This window comes from Lonchura striata, chromosome 30, assembly GCF_046129695.1.
Source record: "Lonchura striata isolate bLonStr1 chromosome 30, bLonStr1.mat, whole genome shotgun sequence".
In the NCBI taxonomy this organism is placed as follows: domain Eukaryota; kingdom Metazoa; phylum Chordata; class Aves; order Passeriformes; family Estrildidae; genus Lonchura; species Lonchura striata.
The window spans coordinates 1,244,085-1,258,453 of NC_134632.1; the positions used below are offsets into that span (position 1 = coordinate 1,244,085).

The window sequence follows — 14,369 nt, forward strand, 5'->3', positions numbered from 1 at the left end:
TGCCAGGGCTTGGCTGAAAACCTTGGGGTTTCCCAGAGTGGGCTGGAACAGGGTTTAGTGCCTCCCCGAGGGGATCCAGGTGCCCCACAGGGGTGTCCCCCCCATCAGGATGTGGGGCTGGGGCAGGGGGGCATTGCAGATTTTGCAGGAGGGGGTTTGGCCCGAGAGAGTCCCCAGGGCTGGACCAGCATCTCCCGGTGCTGGGGTGAGCAGGGTCATTCCTGGCTTCATCTTTTGGTGTTTCCCTGCAGTGGGGGAGGTCACGGTGGGTGAAGGGGGGACAGGACACGCCAGCTCTTAGGGGGACTCAGGGAACCCATCCAGGGACCCCCAGTACAGATAATCCACGTTGGATATGATGAGGTGCCCCATCCCCCGAGACTGGCCTTGCAGGTACCAGCAGTAATGTGCAGGACCCTACAAAATGCAGAAACCCCTCCCCAAATCACCCATTTGTGCCCCAACACCCCAGCTGGAGCACCTGGGAGGGTTTTTTAATCCTGCTGGGATTAAAACTCCTCCCTGAGGGGTAACAGGGTGACCCCCCCAGGGAAACAGCCTTTAATTTGGGATGCTTTATTGTGCCAGGGCCTTATTTCTCTCCAGGAGGGAGCAGAACGAGCTGTGATTCTCTGGGGGAGGCTTTGGGGTTCCTTGGCCGTGCTCCCAGTAACCCCCAGTACCAGCAGCTGTCCCAGTCCAGTCTTCCCAGTATGGCACTGGGAGAGGAAGAGCCCAATTTCTGCCATTGCTGGTTGTGCTGGGCAGGACATGAGCAGCCAAACTTCAGGTGGGGAGGGGAGAATGGCCCCCAAAACTCCGCTGCCCTGGTGCTCCACAGTCCCTCCCCAGCCACACGCACGGCCGGCAGTGCCCGGCTCGGGTGGGGTGGGGGAACCACCGGGGATCTCCATCCGAGCCAGTCCCGGAATGCTGGGAGGGCTCAGGTCGCCGGGACAGCCCTTCCCGGGGTCCGAGCAGCCGGTGCTGGGGTTTGGGGGCGCTCCTTTCTCCTCGCCGGGCCCCTCTCAGCGGGGTGGGGGCAGCTCGGGCCGTGCGGAGAGGGGGTGCGGGGGACCCCAGCAGCCCGCCCCACCGCTGCTGCCGGGGGTGGGCGATGCGCTGGGGGGACCAGGGCTCCGCGTCCCTCCCGCGGGGGATCATGTAGCCCAATTCAGGAGGCTCCCGGGTCCCTCTTTGCTCTTCATCCTCAGCGGCATCACGCTGGGCGCTTTGTAGTGGTGCTGGGCGGGGGGCTCGAAGGGGCGGGGGGCCAGCCCCGGCGGGGGCAGCCCGGGCAGGGAGTAGAGGCTGCTGATGCCCGGGTGGGGGCCCGGGGACGCGGGGATGCCCACGAAGCCGCTGCTGGCAGCGGGGGGGTACGGGGACATGCAGGGGGACGGGATGCTCTCGGGGGGCAGCAGCCCCGGGGGGCTCCCAGGGCTCGGCCACAGGTTGTTCTGCAGCTGAAATAACGACAACAACAAAAAAAAAAAAAGCCCAAAAATGAGGGTGGGGACATCACGGCCCGCTCAGTGTCCTCCCATTCTGCCTTAGATCCCACTGCCCTCCTTCAGGATTCCTCTTAGCCCACCTATGATCCTTCTCAGCCCTGATCCCCCCCACCCACAGGTGCAAAGGGAGCGATGCCTTTGCTCTCATTTCTGGCCTTGGGGGGATTCAGTCCTGGTTGAAATACTCCCCCCGGGAGAGTTTGGCTTCAGGGACGTGCGTGAAGCTGTTTTAAATTCTTTTTATGCTTTTCGATACTGGGAGGAAGAAAAGGCAGTTTTGGGGCAGGAAGCACAGACGGATGGGAGAGAGCTAAAGGGGTCTTCAGGAGGAACACCCCAAAACCTGCCCCGGAGGGATGCCATCCTCCCTCTTTGCCATCCCGGGCCGCACTTTTCCCGAGGGTGGCTGAAACCGGGGGGGAAGGGGCAGGAATGGATGATGTGGGGCACCCCCAGGTGCGGTGGGACCCCTCCCCTGGCAGCGGGGGCACACGGGGCTGCAGCAGCTCCGGTGCCATCTCTCACCTCCTGGATTTTCCCGTAACGTTCCCGTTTCCGCCACTTGGCCCGGCGGTTCTGGAACCAAACCTGGCGGGTGGAGGAGGGGGCTGAGGTGCGGGGACCCTTCCCCTGGCCACCGCAGCCTCCTGCCAGGTCCGCTCTCCTCCCGGCAGCAGAAGGGGCCGGGCACGGTGTTGAGAGCCGGAGCCGAGCACAGGGAGCTGCTCTGTGCTCAGCTGGAGCTCTCTGGCCTTTCCCAACACCGGGAATATCTTGTCCCGCACCAAAAATGAACCGTCCCGCTCCCCTTTCCTCTCCCTGCTGCTTCTGGGACTTGTTTATCCCAGATTTTGCTGCAGAATGAGGTTTTTTTGGGTGCAGATGTCCCCTCCGTGCTGGGGTGGGGACAACTCCAGCAGCACCTCCCGGAGCTTGGCTTGAAGCTCTCGTGGCTACAGGTGGTTTCATCTCAGTCCACCCCAAATCTGGGTAGGGAGGCTCCGGTGGGCTCCTGGGGACACTTCCCCTGCCTGTGCCTTGTCCCCGCTCCCGCTCCTGGGGATGGCAGCTCCCCGCGGGTGCTCCCTGCTCCCTTCCTCACCCTCCACCCCTCGTGTCCTCCCTGCTGGGAGCACCCTCAGGCTCCTCTTGCCGCTCCAGCCTCATGGAGACACCCCTGGCAGCAGCTCCTGCAGGAGGATGCCGCCGAGCCGGGAGGGTCAGGCTCGTCCTGCCCCACATGGTGCCAGGCTGTGCCACCCCAGCCCCACCGCGCGGAGCTCCCGGGGATCCTCCCAGCACTGAGCTGGGAAGGGCGGGTGGGAGTGATGGCTGCATGGGGGGCATCACCATCAGGGTATTCTGAGGGGGGGTGGTTGACACTGACCGCCCAAATTTTGGCTCTTTCCACCCTTTGGGTGCTTGTCCAGGGGGGAAATGCAGAGGGTTCAGAGGCAACCAACACCCACACCACAGCAGAGGGTGCACAGGGTGCATGACCTGAATTTTCCATTGGGATTTAGCATTTTCAAGGGAAAACCAGCTTCTATCTCAGCATCACCCTTGCAGACAGAGGAAGCCCCCGCTCCTGGCAGCCCCTGGGTGCTCATGCCCATCCCTCTGTGCCCATACCTGCACCCTGGCCTCGGTCAGGTCCGTGCGCAGTGCCAGCTGCTCCCGGGCGTAGACATCAGGATAATGTGTCTTCTGGAAAACCTTCTCCAGCTCCTCCAGCTGGAACGTGCTGAAGGTCGTCCTGTTCCTCCTCTTCTTGCTCTTGCTCTTGCCCAGGGGCTCGGGGAGCTCGGGGATCCCGTAGTCCCGGAGGCTGCCCAGGGGTGCTGCCAGTGGGCACCCCAAGTCCTCCGGGGCTTTCGGGGGGACCCTGCAGGCTGCAGGAATCGCCTGGAACCCACCTTTGCAGCCCTTCTCACCTGGGGGGGAGAGGCACAGGACCAGGAGGTGTTAACAGTGCCAAGGAAGCCCAGAGCTGTCCGTGCCACAGCCCTGGCATCCCATCCCATCCCATCCCATCCCGTCCCGTCCCGTCCCGTCCCGTCCCGTCCCGTCCCGTCCCGTCCCATCCCATCCCATCCCAGGGGATGCTGAAGCACTGCCCCAGGAGCAAGGGCTCAGCATGGACACGCAGCAGGGCAAATCCATCCCCGAGAAGGGCAAAATCCACGCTCACTGTGGGAGCTGCGGGCAGGAAAAGCCTCTGGAGGGTGGGGGAAGCCTGGCTGGAGCAGCAGGGGCTCAGGGTCCCGCTGGGATGCTGTGACTGTGAGGGGATGGGGCAGAGGAGGTGGGCACTGGGGGGTTTGCAGACAGTTTATCCCACTCTCCTCGTCTCTCTCCTCGTCCCTCTCCTCCCGCACAGGCTGGTGCCTCAGCCCGGCTCAGAGCCCAGAGCAGAGCCACGTTGCCCAGCAGTGACCCCGAACCCACCCCTGCTCTGGGCCGTGTCCAGCCCCCCGTCCCCCAGACAGCTCAGGGCAGCTCTGTGCCCCTGAGCCAGCACTTCCCTGGAGCTGCAGCTCCCGGGAAAACTCTTGGAAAGGAGGAAAAAATCCCGCCCTGCTTTTTCTGCTGAGGAAGAGCTCCCTTTCCTCATCCTCCTCTGGGACCAGAGCAAGAAATCTGAGGGGTCTCCCCTTCCCTTGGGTGCTGCTGCATCTCTGGGGTGGATGATGCAATGGGATCAAGGAGGAAAATCCCTGCCACACGTTTTGGGGGCCACCTCTGTACCCCCAGGAGGGTCATTTGTCCCCACATGGGGACACACAGAGCTTGGCAGCTCCAGATGATTCCGGGGGCTGTTGGGACCCCGCTGGGCTGAGCCAGGGAAAGGAGAAGTGAGTGGGGAATTAGCAGATGGGGAGGAGTGCCTGGGGTCCCCCGTCTGCTGAGGGGACACAGAGGTGTCACCTGAGTGACAAAAATGCTGCGTTTGCCCTGATCCCAGCCCAGCCACCAGCAGAGATTTGGGGGTTCTGCAGGTGGGGACCTCAGCGGGGCAGGATCAGACCCACGGCCAGGAGGGGAAATGCCTCCTTTGGGATGGATCCTCCTCCCCAGCACATCCCAACAGAGTGGGGAAATGGGGTCCCCATCCCTGTAGACCCCCTGGGGCTCCCCAGAGCAGCCCCCACCACGGCCTTTTCCGGCCTTTCGGTTTGGATTTTTGGTTGTTTTCTAATTAAGGCAATTTGGGGGCTATGGAGCCGCCAAGCCCAGATCCAGCTGCTTTGAATTAATGAGGAATTGTAATTTGGGGGAGGTTTGGGGGGCGATTGCTCCTCGTCCCTCTCAGCACTGACCTGTCTGGTCATGGATAACGGCAAAGGAATGAGGCCAAATTGCCATTTCCTCCCTGCCTTGGCCTCCAAAGGCTGAGCCGCTGGGCTGGAGGGTTTTAATGATTCCAAACCAAATCCCACCAAAGAGCAGACCCAAATATAACCAAAATGAAGGAAAAAAAACCCGACCAAAATAAAATCCTGCTCCATAAAGCGTCGAGTTTGGTTTTTCCCCCTTTTCTCAAGGGCAACGCGACGCATTTCCAAGTGACCCATGGGTTTTGGCGTTGGAGACAAATAAATAAATAGCCAGAAAGAAGGAAAAGGCAGGAAGGAGCGGGATACAGGCACGTAGCTAAATAAACGCAGCAGCACCGGGGGACAAAAGGAAAATATCGATATTTTTCTCCCACTCCTTCCTAAACTGACACCCCCCGAAAGATTTGGCGGCGCTGGGGAAGGCGGCAGCTGGGAAACAGCTGTACAATTCCTGGGATAATGGGGAGGGGGAGGAACTCCAAAGGATCATTAGTGAAGGGATGGGGGCACGGAAAGGACTCCCAGGAACCGGGGGAAACACCCGTGGGTCGGCGGCATCCCCCGGAGCAGGTAAGCGCCGCGGCGGGGCCCTCCCGCTGCTCCCTGACCGCTTTTCCCGGCAGTTCTCGGTTTTTTTTTTTCTACCTGTTCCCCGAGGCGGCTTTGCCCGGTGCCACCCGGTTCCCGTTGCCCCCGCGGCTTTGCCTTTTGCTTCTTCTGTTAAAGCAGAAGCGGGGGATGACGCTAAAGCGAAAGTCCCGGAGCGGCCCCCGACGGGCCCGGCTGGGAGAGCGCAAAGAGCGGCGGGAGGAGGCCGGGAACGAGCTCGGTCCTGTCCGAGCCGGGGCACGGCTGCGGAGCCCCGGGACAGCCGGGCCGAGGGGAACCGGGTGCTCCGGAGCTCCGGACACGGCTACCGGGGAGACCCGGGGAACCGGGAGCGCCGCAGCCCGGTGCTGGGGAACGGGAGCGTCATTGCCCCGGGGCGAGGCACCGAGGAGTCGCAGGGAACCGGGAGCGCCGGAGCTGCGGACCGGGCACCGGGGAGCGCTGCCGGCCCCGCGGTCCGGCCTCCCGCAGGTCCCGGAGCCCGGGGTCCGCCCGTGCAGCCTCCTCCGGGGAGCGCGGCCGCTCTCCATCCCCAGGAACGGGGGCTCGGCTGCCCCAGCCCGGGCCGGTCCCCGCCGTCGCGGCAGCGGGGCCGGGTCTCTCCCGCCGCCTTTTCTCCCCTTTCCCCCGTCGGTTCTGGAGAACGGGAACCGGCCCGGAGCCCCCGCGCTCTGTCGGACACAGTCCCAGCCGCCGACACCCGGCAGCACCGGCCCTTCCCTGCTCCGCTCCCGTCGGGGGACGCCCTGGCGGTCCCGACGGGGCCATATCGCGACATCGCCGCCTCGGAGAGCCCCGGGGCAGCGTGTCAGCGCAATGACGCTGCCGGGGGCTCAGGCTGGGGCTCCCGGCGGATCCCGAGCCCGCGGGCGGCGGACAGAGACGGGGCGAGAGAAGCAGGAGGGGCCGGGAGGGGTCGGCGGCCCCGGCCCCCCATCCACCCGCCGCTCCCCGGTACCTGCAGCCCCGGCCGGGCACAGCGGCTTCCCGAGCACGGCCACGGCGGGGGGGCCCGGGCCGGCCGCCCCCAGGCACCGCGGCGGCGGCGGGCAGCGGCCGGGCCGGGGGCTGAGCGGCGGCGGCCGCCGGGGCGGACCGAGCGCGAAGGCGGCGGGAGGCCGGGGGAGCCCCGGGGGACCCCCGGGCCGGCGAGGCGGGGGGAAGGCCGGGCAGCCCGGTGTCTCCATGGCGCAGGTTGCAGGGCACGGGGACGGGCGGCGGGAGCGGATTTTGTGCGGGGCAGCGGGAGGAGGGGGACGGGGGGGCGATGGGGAGGGAGGGATCGGCCCGCAGCCCCCCCAGCCCGCACCCCCCACCCGCCCCCAGCCCCGCAGCCAGTCCCGTGCGTCCTCCCAGCCCTCCTTAACCCTCTAATCCCAAATCCTGCCCCGCCGGGGACACCTTCCCGCGTGGGGCAGATCCCTTCAGCCTCAAGGCAGGGATCCCCCCTCGCTGCGCTCCCAGCTACAGCTGCAGAGCTCTTCTTCCATCGCAAACTTCATCCCTCGCTGCTGATAGCAGCACGAAATACCAGGCAGGGCAGAAACTTCCACCTCCCCGGCGCTCTCCGGGTTTCTTTGCCCCTTCACAAGCTCGGCAGAGTCCATTCGTAGCCTTCCCCTCCCCAGAGCCAGGGCTGAGGCCTGGCACGAGTTGCTTCAGGGATGATTGTGACCCTGGCACAGGGGATGCAGGGGTGATGGGGACCCCAGGACGTGGCACCCAGGATCCCATAGTGTCCCTGGAGCAGGCCAGGGGGATCCCAGCACCGGGGGGTCCCAGCCTGCTCCCCGAGTGTCCCCGCTGGTGCTTCCACCCCCCAGGATTGGGATCCCCTCATCCCAGCTTGACTCTGGCTTTGGCATCAGAGCTTGGACTTCTTTATTCCCCCCTTTTCCTGCCTTTTGCTCCTCTGCTCCCCAGGCCTGGAGGTTTGGCTTGGTTGGGGGAGGACACACCTTTGGGGGTGTTTGTGTGCAAAATGAGGGGAAAGATCTGGAATTCAATGGCTTGGAGAAGGAACTGAATAAAGGGCCTGGAGAACTAAGCAGAAATCTGGTCTGAGGGGTGAAGTTTTACCCCCCATTTGCTGTTTTTCAACACTTTGAGTTTATTGTAGGGCACCAATCCTTGCTGCAGGTCTATGAAAAATCAACCTGCAGGTGTGGGGGCTGCAGGGAGGGGATGAACTGCAAGTGAGCAGCAAGAAGAGGTGGAGGGGAGCCCGGCAGATGCCAGATGTGTGATGTTAGGCAGCGGAACAAGCACCATAAATAACATTGCTGCTCTCATTGCTGGTGCCGGGGCAGGACTTTGTTACCCAGGCACAGTGAAAATCCGGAATCACAAGAAAATCTCATTTCAAAGAGTTTGTGATATAAATGTCACCTGTGTGTCTTGGCAGGGGTTGGGGATTGGTGTGTTGGTTGGGCACTGGAAAAGCTGTTGTTGCTGCGGGAGTGATGGATTTGTGGTGTAAATCACGGCTGCATTTTCCAGCCCTGCTCAGGGAAACTGCGTTTGTGAGAAATGCTGGGTTGTGATCCTGGACTCAGAATCGTTCTTTCAGAATCCTGTGAGGGGCTGGCTCTGCACAGAGGGGTCTGAGCATGCAACGCCCCCTCTTTAAACATTATTTTCGCCTGAATCAAACCAGGATCAAAACAACTTTTTTTTTTTTTTTTTTTTTTTTTTTTTTTTTTTTTTGCCACTGCTGGTTGAAATTAAAATTTTTACACATTAATGTAGTGGCCTTTTGAGGACCTGCAGGAATAAATTAGTTTAAACTTCTTGGGCTGCTTTAAAAGAGGATCTGGCTCCCTCCTTGCAGGGTGAGCACCCTTTTATTGCCCGTGATGCTCCCTGGGCATCCCAAGCCTCCCCTGATACTTTCCCTTTGCAGCAGCTGGAGCTGCCAGGATTTTCCCTGTTCGACTGTCCACAGCCCACGGGGTGCTGTAAATTATGGCTAAACAGGGACTGGGAGGCCTCTGACTCACAACAGGTCAGGTCATTAAATATTATTAAACATAACATAACTCCTGGAAAGGATTATTAATTTGTTAAGGTTGCTCTCCCAGTTTTACTGCTGGCATTTAAAGGAATTTAATGGCAGAGGGATGAGTCCATCCACGTGCGCTGGTTTTGGCTGTGCTGCTTTTCCAGGCTCCAGAGATTGCTGGGACCCTCCTGGGTGAGTGGGGAGGTCTCGGGCAGGTGGGATTTGGGGTGTTTGGAGCTGAAGGCAGCGTGGGGTTTGTGAGATTTTGGGGGGTTTGTGTTGGCTCCTGGAGCTGCTGAGGAATTTGGTTCTTCCAGTGGGCGGGGATGAGGACCAGGACCCCCAGGATCTCCTTCTGAACCTGCCACCAACCCTCTGCCCTGTTCTTCCCGTGTGTAGAGCCAGAGCAGGGTGCCTCGTTCTCCTGGCTTTGGGATGGATGTGCTGGGAGCTTTGGGATGGATGTGCTGGGAGCTTTGGGAATTGTGTGCTGGGAGCTTTGGGAATTGATGTGCTGGGAGCTTTGGGAATTGCGTGCTGGGAGCTTTGGGAATTGTGTGCTGGGAGCTTTGGGAATTGTGTGCTGGGATCTTTGGGAATTGTGTGCTGGGAGCTTTGGGAATTGTGTGCTGGGAGCTTTGGGGTCAGGGAAAGGCTGAAGAGTGGCTGCCCCTTCCTGGGGCACCGTGGGTGGGTGCCAGTGTGGGACTGACTGCAGCAGGGAAGTCCCTGCGGTGCTCCTGATGCTCGCTGGGGTTCATTGTCCATGGATCAGCTTATTTTTGGGCAAAGAATGATCCCAGCAACTTGAAAAGCTTCCAGGAGAAACTTTTCACAACGTCACAGTGTCCGACTCCATCTCTGTAAGGGGAAGAGCTGCTGGGTCCACTCCTGGATTGAGATGACCTTTTGTGGCCCAGATTTTGGATCTTCCGCCAAGTGAGCCTCACCAGAGAACCACCAAGAGCAGCAGGAGGACTCTGATGGGATCCTCTGGGGAAAAAAGCTGGTTTTGCTTTGTCTCCTGCTTGCTGGGAGGATTTTCCCCCTCCCTTTTCACATCCCATTTGCTTTCCAGTCAGTCTGCAGCCATCCCTGAGCGCTGCCTCTCCTCCCCTGGGCGCTGGGATGTCGGAAAGCTCTGCAGGGGGCTGGGAGGCTTTGCAGAGCTCTGTGGTTTGCAGGAACATCCCTTCCCAGCCAGGACTGCGGTTCCCCAGAGCTGGGGAATGCTGGGGGGATGGAGCAGTGCCTGGGGCACAGGGAATGGCTTCTCCTTCCCCAGGGTCACGCTTTCCCTCCCAGCCCGAGGGTCAGGCAGGGCAGCTGAGGACCAGCAGGGACATCCAGGCCCAGCTTTTCTCGAGGGCAGTTGGGTTTTGTGATTTTTGGCAGTTTGAGGAGAAAGCCCGATCCTGGGGGGCTGGGGAGGAAAAGCTCTGGGCTGCTCTGGAGAGGCAGCTCAGCTCAGCGTGGCGGTGACACGGGAGCTTCAGGCTGGTGGCAGAAGGGACAGCCTGGGGACAGCTGTCCGAAGGGTGATCAGGCACTGAAGGCCCCTCCTGCCTGCACATTCCCGGCTCTGTTGGGTGGTTCCTGACCGAGCTTGGAGGATGATCTCCAGCTCTGCTGCTCCTCTCAATCCCAGGCAAAGAAATCCTGTTTCTTCTCAGCCTGGGGAGGCACCATGTGTGGGCAAAAGGATCTGGACCAGCAAAACAAAGGCCATTCCCTCTGTCCTTTAAGGGATGGGCATTTGGGGGATGCTCATGGGGTCCTTCCCTGGCCTGAGGAAGATGTGGGATTCAGCCAGGATTTGGCAGATCACGCTCCTGCTCTGCTGTTCTTCCAAGGCTGGACTGCTGCAGAACCTTCCCCTGCTCCCCAGGGGGATCCATCCCCAGGGAAATCCATCCTCAGGGAGATCCATCCTCAGGGGGATCCATCCCCAGGGAGATCCATCCTCAGGGAGATCCATCCTCAGGGGATCCATCCCCAGGGAGATCCATCCTCAGGGAGATCCATCCTCAGGGAGATCCATCCTCAGGGAGATCCATCCTCAGGGGATCCATCCCCAGGGAGATCCATCCTCAGGGGGATCCATCCTCAGGGAGATCCATCCTCAGGGGATCCATCCCCAGGGAGATCCATCCCCACGGGGATTGGAATCCATCCTAAAAGGGATCCATCCTCACAGGGATCCATCCCCAGGGGGATCCAGCCTCAAAGGGATCCGTCCCCAGGGGGATGCACCCCTCGGGGTTCCATGGGATCCTCTGCTTTGTCTGGGCACATCCCTGCCCCCCTCTGTCCCAGGGACCCCCACCCTGTCCCAGGGACCCCCACCCTGTCCCAGGGACCCCCACCCTGTCCCAGGGACACATCCTGGGCCCTGGAGGGAATCTCAGCCCTTCCTGAGGTTTGGTTTCCCAAACTCTGCTGTCTCAGCCTCGGCCCTTGTCCATCTGCACTCTGCCCTCTGACTCCTCACCCAGCTCCCTGCACGGCTTCATCCCGAGCCGGGATTTTGTTCAGGAATGTGCACGTTGGTGGCAGGAATAATTTAATTCCTGGCTTCCCCGGGGAAATCATAAAGTGATTTTTATATACATTTTATATCGAGAGAAATAAATCCCCTTGCTGGTCACAAGCTTGTTTTGCGTGTGGGAGTGAGAGCTGGGGCTGGAAAAATTCGGGATCCCAGAGCCGGGCTGGAGTTGTTGTTTTCTGATCCTGACTCCACAAAAGCCAAAGTACAAATATCCACCCTGCCCCTGGGCCATGCACGTCTTTTACAGGCATGTGAATAGGTTTGGAGATGTAATTCAGATATAAATTAGATATTCATATTATTTTATTAAATCTGTTAATTCAATATATTAATATTAGCTATAAATAGTATGTATTTATATATATAATATAAATAGTAGAGTATATATAACAGTAGATAAAATATACTATATAATATTATACTCCATATATAATATATATAAACAGCATATATTTCTTATACTCTATATATAATATATATAAATAGCATATATTTGTATTATACTCTATATATAATATATATAAATAGTATCTATTTGATAGAAATCAATGTAGATTCCATATTATTATACATACCACATATATATTATAAATGATTATAAATACTAGTTTATGTTGAATGAATCAAAATATTTTTGGTCTTATATTTTAATTTTATATATTTTTAATATTTTTCTATCCCGGGAAATATTTAAGATCAGGCTGGACCAGGCTTGGAGTTAACATGGGATAGTGGAAAGTGTCCCTGCCATGGCAGGGGGTGAAGAATTCTGTAATTCTGGATTCTGTAATTCTGCAATTCCAAATTAATACTTGCATATTTATATAGAACAATATTTAAATATTAATTAATATTTATATAAATATACATATGTAGCTATTCTGATATATTCTCCAAGAAGTTAATCCTGTGCAAACATAATTACAATTTTGCCCCCAAACAGTGTATTTGCATGTTAGTTTGTGTTATCAGCACATGGACACTAAAATCACGGAATTTTGTGTCTGGATGACGGAAAGATGAGGATGAGCATGTGGAAATCACATGCAAATAACTGCATAAATCCATAAATGTATATAAATTCGGGTGTTTGTGTCGTTTATACGTACAACGCATGTGGCTGCAGCAGGGGTGGATAACAGATGGACACTCAGCACTGGAAAGGAGGGAATTTTCCCGGGAAAATAGCGAATTTCATAAAAATTCGATTTTTAGCAATTTTCCCTCATTGCTTTGTGTGTTGCTGCAGCCTCGGCGCTCCGGTTTTGTCCCGCTGCGGGCTCCGGGGCAGGATTTGGGTCGGACCGCGCCGTAAATCAACAACCGAGGAGCGGAATCCCGGGCAAACAACGGCGGGAGCGCCGAGCTCGGCGCTTTCGTTTCCTGCTGCGTCTCACGCGCTTTTCCTTTGATTTTCAAGGACTTTTCCTTTGCATTTCAAGGAAAAAGATTAGGGGGAGATAAAAGAAAATGCAATAAAAATTAACATTATTTTAGCCCGCTTCAAACCGGTGTCAAAACAATATATATATATATATATATATTTTTTTTTTAATTTTTTTTTTTTGCCACTGCTGGATAAAATCCCAAGTTTTTATAAATGAAGGTAATGGCTTTTCGAGGAGCTGCAGGAATAAATTCGTTTAAACCCCTTGGGCTGCTTTAGAAGAGGATCTGGCTCCCTCCTTGCAGTCAGAGAATTCCACCCCTGGGTAATTTGGGCCCATAAACTCAATTTTACTCCGAGAGGCAGAGGGGACTGCGGGGATCCCTCCTCCCGTCAGGATCCCGATGCTGTGCTAGAATTTTGCTTTAATAAGGAAAGAGTTGTGCCTCATCCCTGTGGAGAATTTCCAGGCTGCTTTGGGAAGTACTTCAGGATGGCAAGTTCAGGCTTGTTTTCCTTCCAGCTGCTCCAAAAATAAATATTATATTAAAAAGGTGGAAGTGAAGCCTGGAAGCAGCAGCGAGCCGAGCCGGCAGTGGGTGGGATTTAGGAGAGATGCTGGGCTGCAAATTTATGTTTATTAATGTTTATGCCATTAATCCCAGTAAAAGCTGGGAGTAAAATGATTATTTTGACGCCTAAAAACCCAATAGTGCTTGGAAAATCAGGAAAGCAGCTAAGGATTAAAGGGAATTTATTCCATCTATAATTGAAGGGAATTTATTGCAAAATTGCTTTGCTGGGATTTGGTAGGATTTGAATCATTTTGAGTTTTTAATTTTAGCTTGTTAAAATTGTAAGTCTCAAATATTGGTGTTAAATTAAGTGGGATCGCTTTGGATTTAATATCTACAGAACCAGGAGCAGGATCTGGCCCCTGGATTAACACGGCAGCTGGAGAAATGGGTGTAAATCAGGGTAATTTGGGTATTATGTGGATTTATGCTTCCTATGGGATGTGCAACAGCCTGGCTTGGGGGAATCTATTCCTGGGAGTGGGGAGGAATTTATTTCCCAGTTCCTGAGGGGAATAAATTAATTTATTCCCATCATTAGTGCAGGGCTGAGCCTCTTGCTCTGGGCTCCATTATTCCGAGTTTCCACGCGATTACCCTGGGCAGAGTTGGAGTTTTATCTGGAAAACGTCTGGGAAATGATGGAGATGGGGGGGAAAAAAGCAAAAGCGAGGTGATGATTTGGGAGGGCTGGGAGAAATTTAGCTCCTGGCTGTGCAGTGTGAATGGACTGAGATTGTGATCTGGGGAGGGAATGGGAATAAACCCGAACCGTTCCCGAGATCGGCTTCGTGGGAGCGACCACGTCCAGCTCCGGCTTCCCCCGCTCGTTGGGATCGCTGGAGCCGGGGTTCAGCACCCCCAGATTCCCTCCCACGGGGGAGCAGGAGCCTCTCCATGCCTGGGGAGATTCCAGGGTGGTTCCCCCACCCCGAGGTTCTGTTTTCCCCGGAGCTGATCCCGTGCTGTGCCGGGGATGCCGAATCGCTACGGTGAGGCCCCGATCCCAATCCAGCTGCCACCATGGAAAACCCCAATTCCCCCTGAGATTTGCAAGCAGAGCTGGACAAAACCCTTCCCCTCCCCGGGGGATTGATGGATTTATTCATCCCATTCCCTAATGAGCCACTTCCAGATCCCAGTGAATTATACGCACCGGGACGGGTGAGATCCTGCTCCATAAATCAGATCTGAGGCTGCCAAGCTCTGCCTGCATCATTATCCCGGCAAGTTTCGGAGATCCCCGGTATCGCTGCCTCCTTTGCAAATCCCAATAAATCTGGCAGTAATCACTCCTGACAGAGAGGCAGCAAAAGCACCGGAAAACATTTTCTTCCCTTAAAAAATGTAAGTGGAAAATTTATTGCGCGGAAAGAAAAAGTTTTCCCCGGAAA

At 56.8% G+C, this 14,369-nt stretch overlaps 1 protein-coding gene across 1 annotated transcript in view; it reads right to left on the reverse strand.

The window, feature by feature from the left end:
• Positions 1-1,160: 1,160 nt before the first annotated feature.
• The window catches only part of ALX3 (ALX homeobox 3), a 13,640-nt gene continuing 431 nt past the window's right edge, over positions 1,161-14,369 (reverse strand). Inside the window, exons 2-8 of the mRNA XM_077789008.1 lie at positions 14,132-14,270; positions 13,748-13,876; positions 6,420-6,831; positions 6,205-6,207; positions 3,147-3,448; positions 2,040-2,102; positions 1,161-1,466 (exon numbers count right to left, since the gene is read on the reverse strand). Coding sequence (XP_077645134.1) covers positions 1,161-1,466; positions 2,040-2,102; positions 3,147-3,448; positions 6,205-6,207; positions 6,420-6,831; positions 13,748-13,876; positions 14,132-14,270 — 1,354 coding nt within the window. The remainder of the gene's footprint in view (positions 1,467-2,039; positions 2,103-3,146; positions 3,449-6,204; positions 6,208-6,419; positions 6,832-13,747; positions 13,877-14,131; positions 14,271-14,369) is intronic.